The 19,200-nt window shown below is 38.2% G+C and overlaps 2 protein-coding genes across 3 annotated transcripts in view; one reads left to right on the top strand and one right to left on the bottom strand.

Annotated features, from left to right (window-relative positions):
- MCPH1 (microcephalin 1) overlaps positions 1-19,200 on the bottom strand; it is a gene marked incomplete at its 3' end in the record, with an annotated part of 126,489 nt that overhangs the window by 30,903 nt on the left and 76,386 nt on the right.
- The window catches only part of ANGPT2 (angiopoietin 2), a 41,966-nt gene continuing 26,817 nt past the window's right edge, over positions 4,052-19,200 (top strand). For both annotated transcript variants that reach the window (XM_082276923.1, XM_082276924.1), the window contains exon 1: positions 4,052-4,599. In XM_082276923.1, the coding sequence (XP_082133049.1) occupies positions 4,315-4,599 (285 nt within the window). In that variant the 5' untranslated portion in view covers positions 4,052-4,314. The remainder of the gene's footprint in view (positions 4,600-19,200) is intronic.

Raw genomic sequence — 19,200 nt, forward strand, 5'->3', positions numbered from 1 at the left:
GAAGAAACCCAGGATTGGCTCAGTAAGGGAATTTACTGTTTCCCAGGAAAGGAAATTGCCTGCACACATCTGGCAAAATGTTCTAAATGTTTAGTTTTGACAAAATATACATTTCAGCTCTGCTTATAAGGTGAGTTCTGTAGAATGGGTATCTTCTTTCTAAAAAGGGAACGATCTAATTTGCACTTTAAATATCCCAATCCACTATTCACTTTTTTATGGCATATATTGTATACACTTGGCTCTACAGCAAGCGGGAACTCACAGGCTAAAGCTATATTTTAGTTTACAGGAAAAATGTATCGTGAATGTAAATACAACACTCCATATCGACAGCAGAAATGAAAGATGAAGACAACAACGAACATGAAAGAAATACTGAGAGGGTGTGACTAGTCTGAAATAAAACTTTTTACTCAGTTTCTGACATTTATAAGACTCCATGCCACATTATTTAAATTCCTCCCTACTTCAACATGTCTAACAAAGAAATGGTCCTTCTCATAACTGACAGGGACAGATCTTCTCAGTCATTCAGTTTTCAGAATAAGCCCTCCCCTTCAAGCAGACTTGTTAAAATGCCTCTAAGGCTCAGCGAAAAGGCTGTATTCAGGCATCTTCCTTCCTCTTCCTCAAATTTCAAGGACAAAAATGGATTTAACTTGCCTTACTTTTCACACCAGTTTTCTAAATTTAGCTGTTACTACTTTCTTTCCCCCTGAACTCTGACTGGCTTTGACTCCCTGGAGAGGCAGAGAAGACCACTTCCTCCTCCACAGCTGGGAAAGCTGCTCCCAAAGGGATAGAAAGGGTGAAGGATCACAATCAACTGCTCCAAAAGATGCACCAAATACGGCACTATGCTGTAGCGAAGGGTTAAAGGGATGTATATTTATTTTGTTGGCAAGGTGAACATTCACTAACTTTCCTGGACATTGGGAAAGAGCACCTCATTAAAGCAATATGAATCCATTGGACCCAGATGGGGAAACAGCAAAACCCTCTCTCAGTTACGTGTGTGTGTGGGGGTTGTATTCCAGTCACTGCCTCTACAGCCTGGGATTATCAATGAAAGGTTGGAGAAAACATTACCATGGTGAACCTCAGGGTGTTACTCCAAGAGCTAGATGAGAAGCACAGTGAGTAGTAGCTAATCGGGGGTGCCTGCTGTGCTGGTAAGAGTATTCCATTAGGGGTTTGTTGTCACTGCTTAGAATGATACCTGTGCTTTCCGTACCTTTTCCCTGAACTGCAGACAGCTGCCGCAGCAACTGGCCATTTACTCATTCATACATTCATTCATTCATTCATTCACAACAACAACAAAAAAACCAAGACACAAAAACCAAACCCAGCTTAAAACACAGTAAAAGGTGAACTTGTTTCTCTTTCCAGTATTCCTACAACCATAGTTCTCCCTAGTGGAGGCCCAGGATACAGCAAGGCTTCCTAGGCAGTCTCCAAATTCAGTTTTTGTCCTGGCCTCATTACAGCACAAGGGCCTCCCAGGGTCATGCTTTGGCCTTTCATAAAGGAAAACAGACTCCAGTTCAAACCTTTAGAGACACTCCTCTCTCCTCAAAAACCCAGCAAAACTGAGCTGCCAGATTACAATGGTGATCTGACTCACTGGGGTGGCACACAGATGGCAAACTTTATAGCCATTGAAAAACTACTGATTCAATTAAGCCTCTCATGGAGATCCTATCTAATGAATTCTCAGCAGATTCTCTCTTAAATCTTGTATTTTATATGTGTTCAGTCCCTTGAATAGACTTCTAATAATTAAAAAGAAAATGTCTAAAAGACTACACTGCTCAGTTTCATATTTTCATTTAATATCTAACAAAAGAATTAAAAAAAAAATCCATGACAATATAATCAGAAAAATAAAGATTATCCTCCAGTTCTTCCTCATTAAGAGACAGATATTTTCAGGGCTGGAGCAATCTAATTTTCAGCACTACTCTGTTGAGCATAAGCACATAGTGGTGAAAGGAAGGATGACTAGTAAAATATGGCCCTGTATTTTTTTGGGCTAGGTGTGCAAGGAAAACAGGGAACAGACCAATTTAAGGACAAATCTTAATGGGAAATTCATATTTAACTTAGCAAATTAATTAAAGTACCCAAATAACAGAAGATACTGAATTGGAATGTCTGGTTAGATACCTAGAAATGCTTCACACAGTCTAGTGCATTAATCGAATGCTATATTCTTCATTGGATAATAGTAGGTTCGTCAAGTGTCTTGCAAAAGACTGTTATTCACATGGAATTAAACATTCTTTCAAAGACTTCAGTTCATTGAAAATTAGAAATCAGTATACAACAAGTTGGAAACTTTGTCATCAATGCAAGTAGCTGTCACATTAATCTGCTTTCCTATTGCAATACAAAATTGAAGGGATGGAGAATGCATACTTCATATACCAAACCCTCCACATACATATATTTTGTTGCAAATAATCTTGACTGTTCCAAACATATTCCTCTGTTTCCTCTGGTTAGAAGGATGAACAACAGCATATGAATACTCCGCAGGAAAAAATCTGACAAATTTGTTCCACTCATCACAGTCCAAATATAATCAGAATCTTTCTGGAATTCTCCAGAATTTAATTCTGGAGATTTTCCTTTCCAAAGGTAACTATGTAAAGAAAGATCAGCAGCTTCCAACAATCTAAAACATGAATTTTAACTGCTACAATTATTTTTAACAGCCCCTGAACTCAATTTCCATGATATAAAAATGTAAAGCCACATTAATACACTATATGAGATACAGCAAGTTGTGTAGGAGTCTGTCCTAAGAGATCATGAGACATGCTGGGATTTTCCTTGAATATGAGAAACTTTGGTCAGTAATTCATGTTAGTTTGACTAGCATGGCATTCCCTTTGTTTACTTTAATTAAGAAAAATCTATAGTTTCCAGATCCAGACCTAGCCAAAATCTCAGGCAGTATGTCTTAAGGAGTCAGTATCCTATCATGCTGGTTTCAAGAAGACAATTTGTTCCTACAGAGAAGTAAACTTTTCCAAAATTTCAGCAGAATGGACTCTTTCCCAGGGTCTGGTTAGTTGGCTAGTAATTTTCCGCTTTTTCAAGATGACCGATCATTGCAGAGACCATGGGAGTTGGGAAGTAGGGGAAGCTCCTTTTTACTCTTACATATACATTTCAAATACTTTATTAGAATTTCCCCTCCCCTTTTATGGGTATTTCCCACTCCCAAGGGCACAGAATTGGGCTAGGGAGAGCTAACAGGGTAATTCCTATTCAGCCATGCCACTTCCTGAGCCATGCCTTACTGCCGCTGACTCTGGATGGTTTTTCCTCTTCCAGTACCAGCTGACTTGTGATTTCTAACTCTTTTATTAACATTAGCACTTCCAAAGTTAGCCATGTCATACAGACAAAAAAAGCCTTTAAAATAATAAATAAAAAGCTTGTAAACGCTTAACTATTGAAAGACGTGCCTAAACATGAGTATTCATTTCAGAGATTCAGTAAAATACAAAGTCTGTGTTCAGCTGAAAACCCGTAATTACTGCCCCTCTTGTTCTCTTTGCGATAGAGTACCCAAGCCTGCTTCTGTATGCTTGGGACAGTGTCTTTCTCTGTAATTCCACAATGTATTACACACTAACTAAATTACATCTTGGTTCAGCACATTTTAAAGAAAATAAATTAAGAACAAACAAGCCCATAGACTTCTGTATGTAGGGGGGGGGGAAGGGAGGGGATTCGAGGGGAAAGAGCTAAAAATGATTACCAGCGCAAATAATTTACTAGCATAGTTGGAGGCTATCGGAACTGATTGCTCTGTCTAGGAAACCCTTAATGAGAGCCGTACTGCAGGAATTCGCAGGGGTCCTGCCGCTGCCGGCTCCTCCCTGGGGTTTCCTCTCGCCGCCCCGCTCCCGCTAGCCGCTGTGCGGTGCCCCCCGGCACTGGCGAGCCCGGGAGGGAGGAGCGGCTCCGCTCCACGTGTGTGCCTGCTCCTACCAACCCAGCTATAAGGGCAGGGGAGCGATTGACTGGGGTGGCTGCGCGGCGGGGGCGCGGCGCGGCGCAGGAAGGCAGCGGGCCAGGCGGGGCCGGCCGCAGCTGCTTCCCGCGCCTGACAGCCGCGGGCACGGCGCGGCAGCGGCCGCACCTCCGGCCCGCCGCGGGCACGCAGGCGAGCCCAGCCCTCGCCTGACGGCACATGGCAGCGGAGCGCTCGGCTGCGCCGCAGGTTAGCTAGGGCCGGGCTCTGGCCAGCGCACCCAGGCTCCCTAGGTCCGCCGAGTCACCGCAGGGATTAAAATGCAGCTGGCCGCCTGCTTCTTTTTGGGCTGCGGCATATTCTTAGCTTCAGGATACAACTCCTTCAGTAAGAGCATGGAGACGATAGGCAAGAAGCAGTACCAAGTTCAGCACGGGTCGTGCAGCTACACCTTCCTTCTGCCTGAGGCGGACAACTGCCGCTCCTCGACTCCGTACGTGTCCAACGCGGTGCAAAGGGATGCACCTCTGGACTATGATGATTCAGTTCAAAGACTGCAGCTACTTGAGAACATCATGGAAAACAACACTCAGTGGCTAATGAAGGTAGGGTAATATAATTTCTATCCCAGAAACTTGACATCCTGTTATCTGTTTCAGTGTGACTTCTTTTTTTTTTTTTCCTTGAACAGTGCCTAAATTCACAGAGTGCATTGTCTAAGCTAAATTCCTGAATTACCTTTCAATCAAAAGTTATTTTGAAGTCTGGGAACATAATTTTAACTAGAAAGGAAGAGTGAACTGCACAGTTCTGCAGAGAATGTGCTTTAAAGTTTGTCATTACATTTGAGTTGCTTGGACAAATTACACAGATGGACCGTGGGCATGTCTGAAGTTTCTGACATGCAAGAAGCATCTACTAATTTATAACTAACTGGCAAGGGCTATTTTAGCTCTATTTAAAGAACCTAGAATGTACCTTTATCTGAGGCATGCCTGAAAAATACTATCTGAAATGTGATTTCAAAACCTGGATGCAGAAATTAACCTATTAAACCCCACTAAAAAAAGACCTGTAGTTCCAGCAAAGACTGCAAGTCTGACTTGCACTGAAATTGTGAAGTGATAGAATTTCAAGAAAATTCTTTAGCAGATATCCTTTGCATCTTGTAACATTTTCAGTGACCTGTAAAATATTCAAGGGAAAAATAGGCTGGAAAAGGTGCTGCAGATATCACAGAACTTCTTTTAGTGCAATTCCATTGGAACTAAGGGAAAATGACATGTTTATTGCCAAAGTGGCAACGTCTGTACCTGAAAGAGCAGAAAAAAATTTTTACAGCATATATTCTTAGTATTACTGGAGAATAAACGTGATCACTATTTCACATTTTTATAGAAATTAATTTGATTCAAAATGCTATGCAGTTCAACAGATTTTGACTTAAAAAACCTTTATTTTGCTACTATTTGGAAAACTGTGATAATATAGTCTAACTGCAGAGTACATTTATAAACAAACATTTATGTTTTGTACCAAGATGCCTATTTCCTAAGCAATAAATGTTTTGAGGACTTGGCATTGTATTTCCCAATAAGTGTTCCAGTGATGTCATAATGGTTTCTTCATAGCGAAAGAAATCTGTGTTGTGAATGGAGAGAATTCAGTTTTTTACAATGAATAGTCATTTCATACATAGTTATAAAATAATTTTGTATTAGGGTTCACTACTCTCATCAGTTACAAAGTTACAGAACTCCTGTGATACAGCCAATGAAACCCGCTGGCGAATTTGTGAGTGTTAAAAGTCACATTCCAGAACAAACAGTGCAGGGTTTTCATCAACCTGAAAATGAGCCTTGAAGCTTAAATCCAAAATGCATACACTTGAAGGCTCCAGTGTGGAACTCTAAATCTCTCTTTAGATGTTTAGGATGCTTAACTTAGAGACCCAAATAATGTCAGTTGAGTAGTTTTTGTTTTTTTAAGCAGGCAAACTTACTTTCCTTCACTTACTTACCTTTCTACTTATTTACATTATTTATTAATTTACAATGCTCACCATTGTAATGTTAAGATGAAAATTAACAGATGTGCAATGTAGGATGAAAACTACACAATGTAGAACAGCCTAATTTACCCAGCTGCTAAGCAATTTCCTAACATAAATAGTAAAATCACACAACACTTCAGTCCTAAATGCCACTAAGCAGACAAACACAGTATCATAAGTGACATCAGGTAAACAAATTCCAGCATCCTTATTTAGTAAAAACTGTGCTTTCTCCTGTCAGTCCCTGGGAAATCAGTGCCAAGAGGAATAGAATAAGTATCTCTAACCCATTCTTTGGGGGATCAAAAGACAGATTCTGATTTACAAGACAGAGAAGTGTTTCTTGTATTTGAGCAAAGACTTCTAAATAAGATGCTTTAGAACAGCCTGTTTTTTTTTTCCCCTAGCTCTTCCATAGCTAAACATCCTGTAAAATATCTGCTGTTTGCCTTTTTCACTATTTTAACACCTGCTCTCTATGCCATCTGTTTTGTTCACAAAGAGCCTCCAACAAAAAGTAGCTTTTCCTCAGATTTACTTTGCTAGACACCTGGTCTGCAAGTGAAGATAAAAAGCAAACAATAACCTTTAAAGCTGCTTACAGAGTTTACTTGTTGTTTTTATAAGGTCACTAATACACATTCTTAGGTTCATATTTCAACCTCCCAAAATATAATGCAAGGTCAGTCAATGTGGGGTGAAAAAATTGTATTTGCTTAATTTTTTAGTGTATGGAAAGTGTAATACAAGATTGCTTTTAAAAATAACCTGACATTTAGCTTCTCAGCAATTGCCCAAAAAACTTCATTAGGTCTTGATCTTTAAAATTTATTTTTGCTCTTTCAAGAGGCAGAACCTGTTTTGTTTTAAAGTTGTGTAAAATATACATTACAAACTTCAAGTGTGAATTAACCTTTAAACATTGTTCCTGAAATATTGCAAATCCCCAAACATTTTTACACACCTCCCCCTCTCCTGCCTTTAATCCATCAACTAAAGGAAACGTTCTGTTTCTGAATGAACACTGGGCTGTATGAATGGAACAGCATGGGAAGTGTGTGCTTCATCTGCTTAATGGGCAAACACAATGGGAAGAAAATGAGTTAGATATGTCCAGGTTCTTTTCTGATCTGCTCCTGCATAGGAAGCAGAAGACTTTTTTTCTACAGTTATTACAAATTGCTTCTTCATGAAAACACATTCTTTTCAATCTGAACTTTAATAATGCATTATGCCACTATTGCGTGCGCCATACATAAAACTGGAGAATGTCTTTTGAAAAGCAGATTATGTTTAAGCATTCAGATGACAAACTAGAACAAATTCCACCTAATCCACTCTTTAGCAGTAAGTCAGTAAGTGATACTGTGAAGCAAAGGCCAAAACCCTAGATCAGCTGTGCAGCAATATACCTGAAATGAACTTTCCTCTTTGACTTTTCCTATCTTGGGATCAATTTGTATACTGGTGCATGATTTTTTTTCTAACGTGTGTGTGAACAGGGAGAATAAAGCTCTCAATAATAAAATTTTCAATTAACTTGAGACGATAGGAAGTTGGTATGCAGCTGAGATACAAGACTGGAAATTTTAAATATAGACATATATGTTGGCTATTATACTTTGGAACTTTTTATATAAAACACCAGGTTTTCAGATATTCCTAAAAGACAGGCAATCCCTTAGGGTCAACAATTAGACTACTTCTATCTGAAAAAATGACAGCTTTACCATTTGGATCACAACACTTGTACTCAAGGAACTGCATTTTTAAGATATTGAAATAACTTAATGCTGACTTGAATTTGCTTCTTAGTATATTGACTGGATCCTATGACTCAGGAGATATGACTGTCCAAAGCAATAGTGTAAAAGAAACAGGTCCTATTTTCTTAGTCTTTCCTGTTACAAACAGCTGAAAACAATGTATGATCAATTTGATGATAGCATCTGGAATACAGGTAATTTATTTCTAGTTTATCAGCAGATCAAAAGACTAGAAAATAAAAGTCTGTGTCAGGAGTCAACATTTAAATCCAAGACCAGGGCTTCATCCTGAACCATCACAGCAGACTAGGAGGGGGATGCACTGCTGCTAGAAATGCAGTATCTTTGGATACTCTTAACTGAGATTCATTTTCCCTTGTCTTGATACCCTGAAAAGTTATAATTTTTGTTGTACTGAATGTCATTTGCCAAATACAAAAGGATACTTTGACATGCTGCCATCCAAAGCCCCAGCACACAATGGATAAGGACAACTATATTGAACAGTGTTGAATTTTGAAGTACGAAAGAGATGATTCTGACTCTGAATCCTGCATTCCTTTCTTAAGTAATGCATCTATTTTTACTTATTGTGAAAATTCTTGTTTCTGTCTATCAACAATGTATTTGCTAAGCAAAAGAATACTGGCAGGACTCAAAAGAAAATACTTTCTTACTTTCAGATTGGTATGTTACCAGTTAAAGTTTCCACACTACTCTGGATGATATAATTACACAGTTTATTGTTGTATCTCCTGTAGGTAAATTTCAGTTAAAGGATTTGAAATGATTCTTTTGCATGTGTTTAAAAACTGTGTTGTAGAGACCGTTTCTGCATCATTCTGCAAATACCAAATTGGTGATACAGGTATGAAATTGTACAAAATCAACAAAGAGGATGAGATTTTCTTGCACGGATCTACAAGACAAAATCGAAATAGAGGATTCAACTTCTCCAAGATGTTTTCAGTAAAAAAATGTGATAAATAGAGGCTTGTTTTACAGAACCAGTCTCTTGCTAGCATTCAAGATATATTTTCCTGTGCTTTGTTTGTTATTAACATGATCATAAACTTGTCATCTTTGACTGGTCCAAACAGCAAACTGGGAGATTTTCTCCATTAATTATTGACATTAAGTGCTTGATTTCCTTTTTTTATTTCTTTCTTTTCTTTTTCTTTTCTTCCTTCAAGTGTACTATAGGAAATTAGCGTGAAGATGCTTGAATTGCCAGTTTCCAGTCCTTTTTGTTTGCATACCCACTTAATACATGGAATTTAACAGCATAACCATTGGAATATCTTTGATACTTTGTCAGAGAGACTGAAGTTGAGAATGGCGTTTCTTTTACAGACAATTATTGTTACTGCTCCTTTTTCCTTGTTAATTATGAAAAAAATCAGTAATTTGCATCTCACCTTAATTTACCAAGTAAAATAGTATCGCTTGATTCCTAAGCTATCATGTATGTATTGCTTAGAATGGAAGTTACCCTAAAAGACACAGATACCTGTTTCTAACCTTCAAAATATGACAGCTAGTACCTTTAGTGACTGTTTAATACTGTCTTTTATATACTACAGTACTTGCTTTTGAAAATGTACCATATTCTTTGATTTACAATATTAATCAGCTTAGTTAACCATTATGTTTTAATAAGTTTTTACATACTTTAATGCAAGAACCTCCTGCTGCATCTGTCATTTCATGGGCTTCTACACAGCTTTGGCTGAAAGCCAGGGTGGGGGCAAAGTAAGATGGTCTTACCCCACTATTATTATAGGGCTAGACATGCAAAATGTTGCCAACTGATTTAGAAAACACAGTCTTATATCTTACATTAGTGTCTACAACAGAGAGGTGCCACTCTTGGATCTTTGGAACTTTGCAAACCCAGAGTTTCATCAGGTGCCTCAGTCTATATTAATTAGCTTCCTAGAGTAAGTTCAATCAGCTTTTTCAGCCTGAGAGAGAGAAATAGAGGAATGGAAAACTTAACAGAAACCCTCCTAGAAGAGGCAGATTTATCAGCATTGCTGAAGACCTTACAAAAGCTGGCATGCTTTATGGCTCTCATCCTGACATACTGCTTTAGCACTGAAGTTTGTAGGTCTCAGAATCCAGAGACAATAGGTAGAAGGTAGAACTGTGGACTAGACTGCAAATATTATATGAATATACAGATAACCATTATGCTTCCCACTTGTTAAAAAACAGCTTGAGTACAAGAGTCAAATCAGGATTGATGGCTTTTCCATAAGACTTTGGTGTCTTCCTATTCCCACATCCTGACAGAATCATAGAATTGCAGACTGGCTTGGTTTGGAAGGGATTTTCAAAGATAATCTAGTTCCAACCCCTCTGCTGTGGGCAGGGCCATCTTCCAGATCAAGTTGCTCAAAGCCCTATCCAGCCAAACCTTGAACACTTCCAGGGATGGGGTGTCCACAACTTCTCAAGGCAGCCTGTTTCAGCATGTCACCACTCCTACTGTTTAAAAAAAAAAAAAAAAAAAAAAAAATTCTTCCTGGAAGTGGAGATGCAAGTTGTACTTCAGAGACAAATGGTTCTAGCATCTAGTTAACATGTTAAAATACTAGTTAAGATACTAATAGGAACCTTGAAGATACCTGTACAGAGACTGCACAAGGGAAAATAGGAGAAGATGGCTCTTTAAAAAAAAAAAAAAAATTCATGCATATACTAGTACCTGAAACAAGGATGTCATGCACAGAAAATATTTTGGTAGTCCAAATGCACCCTAGGAACTATCTCACTGGTAATAACAGTGAAAACAATGTGTCAGTGGACCATAAGTATCACTAGATCCTTCAAGAAAAGGAGAGTTTCTATGGCACTGAATAAGAAGTTTCAGAAATAAGCACTGAATTTTATCTGCCATTTTATTATTTGAATTTCTCAGACTAGCAAAATAAAAACTAGCGGTGGGAAAATAATAGGAACCTCAGATAATTTAAAAAGGCAAAACATCTGGGGAGAGAAAAAGTATAGCTCAGTAATTTAATACCTGAAAATGCTGTAAAGATATGCACATTATACAGCGTTAAACCAAATAACCTAATACACACAGTAAGTTAAAAAGTACTTTACAACTGGAAATACCGTGATCATTTCATTTCCTTGACCAGATATATTTCTAGGAAATGGGACAGAGGGAAAAAGAATTTTACTTATTCCCTAGTGAGAATAAAAAATACTTTTTGGCGAAGCTGATGTCTATTCCAAGTAAACAAAGCTCAGAGGAGACGTTAAAGAATTCTTCAGGTTACAAAATCCAGATCTATGTTTTGTACAAAAAAAATCCCACACCTAGATGGTTCTGCAAACACTCACTGTGTCAGTTTTTAAGCTGCCTAGGGAAAGACATTACTACTCCTTAAAAGCTTTTTTTAAAAAAGTTCTTACTTTGATCCAAGTAATTACTGAAAATCCTGTTAGTTTTTATCCGTTTATGGAACAGGTTAACCCTAAAATTAAAATGTTATTTACAAAGCTCAGCAAACGTATCCTACAATTTGTATGATTAAATGATATCTATCTGTTTTCTTTCCAACTTCCAGCACATTATGGCTTAGTCTGAAGAGAGAGAGCAGGAAGCTACAGGAACTTTTCTGCTGTCTTTATACTGCCCCTATGAAGCTTTATCACTTTAGCTAACAATCTTTCCGGGGCCTACTAAGGTCATAAAAAAGTCTTACAACTAAAAAGGGAAGGCTGATAGAATATGCAATCCTCTGTCTGTTAACTTCTCTCTCTGTTAATAGAAGTATGGATGGAAATCTAGTTTTCTTCACAGCTACACTATTCACAGAAGCTGTAAGGAAATGTTTCCTCTCTAGAAGAGCAAATACTTCAGAATTCTTAGATGGCAGCAACTTTTTTTCCAATTCAGCTGTCTCTGGAGATTTCTTGTTAAACCCAAGCAGCATGCAAGTGTCCGAGCTTTGCTCAAACTCCCTTTAATACTGTAGGGAAAAAGTGATCTTTTTAGTTTTATACTTGTATTTAGGTCTCAAGCCTTATGATAGAGTTTTAAAATAAAAACCCCAACTATACAGAGTTCCTTTACCCTCTGGGAAACAACATGTCAAATTTCTCTCATTGATTTTGCTCAGGTATTAAAATCAGTGTGTTATGGTAACACAACTGAGAGCTTAACAAACTATTTTATTGAACAGCTAGCTACAATGACTTAAATAATAACTTTCCGAAAGGGGGAAAAAAAGCCTTGCTTGATTTATTACAGCTCTCTCAATATTAGCAACTGAAATTCTTTTAATAGGCATTCAATTTTTAGACTGTATAGCATCTTTTAGTAATAGAATTATCAAGAGATGGAAACTAGCTATGTGTATTTCAAAAGCTGTACTAAAGCATTGATGAGGACCAGAGTAGTTCAGTATAAAATCAAAACTATCATGTTAGAGCATTCCAGTGTGGTACAGCATAATCACTCAAACAACTGCCATAATTTGTGTACTTCAGAAGCAATGTTTTAGTATGTTTTTTGAATAAACTGTTTGTCAAAACCACAGGAAAGCACACTAAGCAAATGTTTGATCTTTATCACTCCACTTAAAAGAACTTTTTGATGGGGAGAAAATCTAAAAGTTCTCATCTTTGGAGAAAATAATTGTATCCACTTAAAAATAGTAGGATCTTGTGAAAATCTCTAGTATAAAAATGACTGAGCAGTGTCTTAAGCCCTGTGCAAACAACAGCTCTGCAGACCTGTTCATTCTCACGCTGCAGGCACTAAGAGTCATTCACCTCCTGCACTCACGGTATCAGCTTCATCGCTATGCTTGCTTTTTGGTTCAGGCCTGCACCTGATGTGCGTGATCCTGGAAGGAAAAAGCCTCTTTGTTCCATTCTGTCAGGGTGTGGGAATGGGGAGACACCCAGCTAAGTGGAAAGGACATTTCCTGGGCAATAGCTGTAGCCCCCATAGCAGCTCCCCCACACATGGTGTGACATCCGTGTGCCGCAGGGCTGCTGCTCATCATGTGACCTGATGTGAGGTACCTGAGTAAGCTGAGAGGTTTAATTTTGATCCCAGCCACCTAAAAATTTTAGTTCTGTCTTCCTTGACAGAACTTGTAGGCATCATGTTATGACACGTTATATACTTGCTTTAGGTTGTTTCCCATGAACTACATTATGTTCTATGGAACAATTTTCCTCATTTTCCATTTACAAGGTGTAACTACCTGCAAGATACTAGTTCAAACCCACAGTTTCAGAATGCAATATAAACCAGCACCTTAAGGAGAATATGCCATTCAGCCAAGAAGCAATAGCCTCATTTTTCCAGGGTATCAGCTGTCAACTGACAATTTCAGCTGTGCAAAGTGTTAACATTCAAACACCAAAAAGCTGCAGATCAAGACTGAAATACACATAGTAATGGAAAACACACTTGCCATACTTCAAATTGCATTAACAAGTACCCTGTCCATTCAGATGTTTTCTTACTCAAGAAAATACCCTGGTGAAGACCTAATGAAAAAATTTCCATATTTTTGCTTTTCTTTTCAGAACGATGTTTTACAAACAGGGTAATTCAACTATTCAAATGAAACACTAGTTTCCAGTTTCTTAGTACAATTTAAAAAATGGATAAAGTAGGCAAAAGACAGCTTAAGTGAATAAGTAAAAAATAAAAAAATCTTGTGTTTTTCTGCTTCTAAGGAATTGACTTTAAAAACCCCTAAGCTTCCTTGCATGAGGTCTGAACTTTGACCATATTAACTATCCCTGTGTTTTCACTTAATGTTAAACTGTCATCCTGATGTCACATTTTCTGTCTGATATAAAATTTGCCTATAAAGTAATAGTAAATTAAAAAACCCTATTGTAACTGCTACTGGAACCTTACTGGGAATGTTTTCTGAAAACTACTCTGACATGATGAAACAAAGTTCAAATAACTAGAAAGTAAGCTCATAGACTAATAACCTAGCCCTTACAAAGACTATAAACTGCAACAAATATAAACAATCTGACCCTGTTGAAATCTTAGCACATACAAGCAAGGATTCTGACAACTACAGTTTACCAGCTAGGGAAGAAAGTTTAAATAGAGTTAAAAATACCCTAATTTTTTCCCCTGACACATAAGTTTATTTGACTTGACTCTAGAAAAAACTTAGCCATGTCTTGAGTTCAGCTTCTTTGTTATGGTAAACTTTATTATTTAAAAAAGGCTCTGAGGACAGCATACAAAAACCTAGCTCTGCTCCAAACAAGTAGAAAAATTCCCACTGACTTCTTAGTGAAACTAAAAATACGTAGTTTCACTAAGTAAGTATTAATAAAAAAAATATTGAAAAAGTATTTGAAGTTGATAATGGAGTACACTAGTAAATCAGATGTCTGCTTTAAGTCTTATTCTATGTGGACTGCCTCTAACTATGTGAAGATGCTATTGGAATAGAAAAAAGAGTAATAATTTTCATCACAAGGAAATAAACGTTTTCCTGTTCTTGTCCCTCTCTAGTCCATGTGGGAGTAACATCTCCCAAGAGTCTTATCCAGTCAAGTCCTTTGCACTTACCATCTTCCTCAGTGAATTTTCTCCCAACTTCACAGTGTTTTTAAACTTCAAGCAAACTAGAGAATTCATTCCCTCAGCTGGCTTTAAGATCAGCCTTCCACTCCCCTTTTACAGCTTATTGTCATTAAGAATTCCTATCCCTGATACATCCACTTTTAAAATTCTGCTCACAGAGATTAATTTCCTTTATTTCTTTCCTTCTGTTAAAGTTATGCGGCTTCCTAGATGTCCCTTTCCTCTATATTCGTTCTCATTCAGAATTCTCAGTGCTGGATTCTTTTGTCCTTATAGCTAAATTTGTTTTTAACCTTCTGTGCATACTTTCCTGAGTATTCACAGAACCGTAGAATGGTTTTGGTTGGAAGGGACCTATAAAGTTATCTAGTTTCAACTCCCCTGCTGTAGGCAGGGACAACTTCCACTAGACCAGGTTACTCAGAGCTCCATGCAGCCTGGGGTTGAACACTTCCAGGAATGGCGTGTCCACAACTTCTCTGGGCGACCTGTGCCAGTGCCTCACTACCCTCACTGTAAAGAATTTCTTCCTAATGCCTAATCTAAACCTACTCTCTTTCAGTTTAAGGCCATTCCCTCTTGTCCTGTCACTGTCCATGTGAAAAAGTCCCTCTTCAGCTTTCTCCTAAGCCCCATTTAGGCACTGGAAATGTGCTCTAAGGTGTCCCAAAACCTTCTCTTCTCCAGACCGAAAAATCCCAACTGTCTCAACCTGTCTTCACAGGAGAGGTGCTTCAGCCATGGGATCATCTTTGTGGCCTTCCTCTGGACCTGATCAAATCCCCTCTAATGCTGTGGAACCCAGGGCTGGATGTAGCACTCCAGGTGGGGTGTCTCCAGAGCAGAGTAGAGGGGCAGAATCCCCTCCCTTGCCACGCTCTTTGGATGCAGCCCAGGATACATTTGGCTTCCTGGCCTGTGAGAACACATTGCTGGGGCATGTTCAGCCTCTCCTCCACCAGCACCCCTAAGTCCTTCTTGTCAGGGCTGCTCTCAATCCCTTCACCACCCAGCCTGTGCTTATGCTTGGGATTACCCTGACCCAGGTTCAGGACCTTGCACTTGGCCTTACTGAAATTTATGATGTTTGCATGGGCCCACCTCTCAAATCGAAGACAGACAACTTCCTTTTCTGCCTAGGTGCATATAGTATCAATGTCATTGTACTTTCTCCATTGCTAATGTGCTTAGTCATTTTGACTGCAGAGTTTTACATCCAAGAGAGTCTCTGGAAAGTGTATTTAAAAGTCTCCCTCTTCAGTGGCCCTTCTTGCTAGATCTTGACAGACAGGGAAGAGTGTCCTCTCATAAAATACGCATCCTATAATGTACAGCTTTGGTTCTCAGCCATTCTTTCTGAGAGTTTCTCCTCTTCTCTTATGGTTAATGCCAGTAGCATCATTTGTTTTGAGAGGATCTGGATCTGGTCTTCATAGAAGACTGGCAGCAGCCTGGTGTCAGGCTTTCAGGAGCACTGACTGGAGCTCAGCTCTAGAGGTGACTCCATCACTACCTGAATGCTCAGGGGGTACCAGAGACAAAGAGGAAATTTTGGAAGCAGTGGATGGAAAGACTTGTCATCTTGTTTCTGTTCTAAAAAATGAAACTACCTGCTTTTAGATGGATAATTCCAGCTATTGAGACAAAAAAAAGTATTTTAAATAAGGATTACATAATTTTTTTTTTTTCTGCATCACACACTACATTTTGTTTCTGCAATATGCTGCCTATATGTTCTGAACTTGCTTCCAGATATTTTTGTTTGCCCACTCTTAACACAGTAGCTTTCTGTTTTATCTTTCAAGCATGGAATTCCTCAGAAGCTTTTGCATTAAAGACCCTTAACTGGGCTAATGGAACAGTTCAGAGAAATAAATAAACAGCATTTGACAAGAACATACAAGGATGCTCATTTTTTTAACTAAGCAGAGGTGACCACGTGAGCTTCTCTTATTTCAGGGAGCCTTTTGTGATTTCTGTAGTCACAGTTAAGGCCAGTTTGGTTTTTGGGTCCTGCTTCTCCCGCCCAGTGTTTTGGAAACCTTTGGGAAGTTCTCTGAAAGGTTTGGTCCAGCAAGTGAGGAAGTTTTAAGCTGGTGATGTAAATGTAGCAGCTAGACACCCCACCTCCCCAGTCCATATAACATATTATCAATGGAAACAGTAGTGAGAAAGATCAGCACGTCTTAAAAAAAGAGCTATAGTACTTGAGCAGAAATTACTTTCTTTTCCCCCTCTCCAAAATCAGTGAACGGGTTCTCAGTAAAGAAATTTAGTCCTTCAAGACTGAATACAGCAGCTGACATGTGCTTCCCCAAAGTCTTAAGCATTCAAAATTTGTCAGGCCTTCAGCTGAAATGACTGGTTGTCACTTGGTAGCATCACTGAGGCTTCTTCTATGAGAAAAAGGTCTTATAAAAGCTCAATAAACTATAATTAGATGCCAGTATATTGCAAAGTTTAAGAACTACTTAAAATGCTTTCAGTTTCCTTAACCCGTGAACTTAAAAAAAAAATCTAATTTTTGTCATGCTGAAAGATGCTCTGTGAACACAGCTTTGAAACTGGAGACACCCAGTTTTATAGCTTACAAAATGGACTAATTGTGTACCGTAGCTTCCTAACTAGTTTGATCCTTGAATTCCAAATCATTCTTCCTTCTGGTTGGAAATGGAATGCAAGATGACTGCTTCCCTAGAAAGCAATGCTGAGAATGAACTGTAAATGCCTAGCTCTTTTTCACTTCCCCAATAACATGTTTTGAGAAGTGGAATTTGCTTCATATTTCGTCAAAAACTTGAGCTCTGATTTGCTTCACCACATCATGAGCTATTCTCTAAAATAGACTGTCCAGTTGAAAGAAGAGTAAAAAACCACGTGATATTGTAAGTTGAGATAAAAAAGATAAATGGCTTTAACTGTGACAGATACATTTGCTAAATATTTTGTAAAGTTTATGAGGCTACATGGACAATGTTTTTCATGAAAAATGTCACCAGCATATCTGAGAGTAATTTTATTTCAGCTGCCTATTACTCAGTGGAATGGAAAAAATACATAAATGAGAAAGTATTATTGAGATCTGGGATAGCAAGTGTTTATTCAGATGTCATCTTTGTAGGGCAGAATCTCGTCCTTACACTGATGTGGTATAGTCCTGATTCCCTAATGGCAGCATGCAAGTCCAAAATCTGATTGAAAACATGTAGGCTTGTCTCCAGAAAGTTTGGATATTCGATCTGTGAAATTACAGTGATGCCATGAAGATTTTTGCCTTTTCTTTTATACCCCTGTTATACCTTTTTTACAACTTCTGTATTCCTAGTGCTTTTTGCCTACATTCTTGGACTTGTTTGTCAAGCTAAGAGACTAAACATTTTAGAAGCTTTGTAGTTAGGGATCAGTGTGCCCCAGACCCAAGGTCCTCTCCAGAACACATTCTGTAAACCAAGATAGAACCATCCAGGGGAAGGTTCCTTGGGGAGGGGGTCTCACTTGAGCCTCTCATTGGGGAATCTTTGATAGATATGCTAATTAGTAAAACCTATAATGTTATACCCAATGCTGGGGGGGGATAGACTCCGGGGGGTGCATCTCGATGCACATGACCTGGATGTGTGCATCTAAGGATCCTTACAATAAATACCAAGGTAAAATCCCTTTTCCCCTTCTAACCGTGTCTGACTCTTGATTTTAAGACCAGGAAAAGGCATCAATAGCACAATGCCATAACATAGTATTTAAAATTTAAATATTGATTAGCAGTATTTCCTATCCTTTTTATAAATAAGGAATCCTAATTTTGAGTATTGGTGGCTTGTTGTGTATAATGAAGAATATTTATATGCATTTCAGTGAATGGCAGAAGCATCACCGGCTTCTTGTCTTCCTGGCTGCAGCGCTACTGAACTTCGGGAAAATGCCATTCATGACTCACACTATTTATTTATTTATTCTTTATTTTTAGACTAATGGGAACTTTATGAATTCCTTCCCTGATTTTGAAGAGAAATACCACTTAGCTATGATCCTGAAAAATGGTGATCCAGAATCTTAAATTACCGCCTTAATGAACAGCCTTAACTCTTAATGAGTATGGGTAATTACCAAATGATTGATTTTAATTTTGAAGCTACTCTTGCTAAATTTTGGTTTTTTAAAATTATTTACTTAGCTATATAGAAATTCACACTGTTAAGCTGTTTGTCAAGTTGACTATTTAGTTTCCATTAACAGCGTTTTTTTGAAAAGAGTATTTTTCATTTGCAGTTTAATGTACAACTCCCTAAAAATGCACCACAGAAAGTACATGCATCATATATAGTACAAAGAACCCACCCACATCATCCTCCAAATGACAAAACACATGTGGAGGTAGGAAAGCAGTAGTGTAGTATTAGGTGTACAAAATAAGCTCAGTGTCTGGAATGGTGGGAGATCAACTCTACAACAGCCTTTGGGAGTGTTTCAGCTGTCAGAGTCTCTTCCCTTTTCATATGTGCTTCTTTGCTTTTTCTACATCATCACTTGGATTTTAACATTCATAGTTAGTTCAAAACATACAGTAGAAAGTACAGTCATGGTGTAATAACTTTTAGAATTAGGTACGAAGTACTTCCATTCAAGAACACAGATTGAAAGTCATTCTTCATAAATATTTGCATAGAAAATGAAGATATTTAATACATTTTGCTTCATGTTATATTAATGAAAATTCAGTTTTTATTTAAATAGAGTTTTGCCAGTAAAGGATAGGGGGAATTTTTTCTTCTGCTAGCAAGTATAAATTATAAAA

The sequence above is a fragment of the Coloeus monedula genome, assembly GCF_965178545.1.
Source record: "Coloeus monedula genome assembly, chromosome: 2".
Lineage (NCBI taxonomy): Eukaryota > Metazoa > Chordata > Aves > Passeriformes > Corvidae > Coloeus > Coloeus monedula.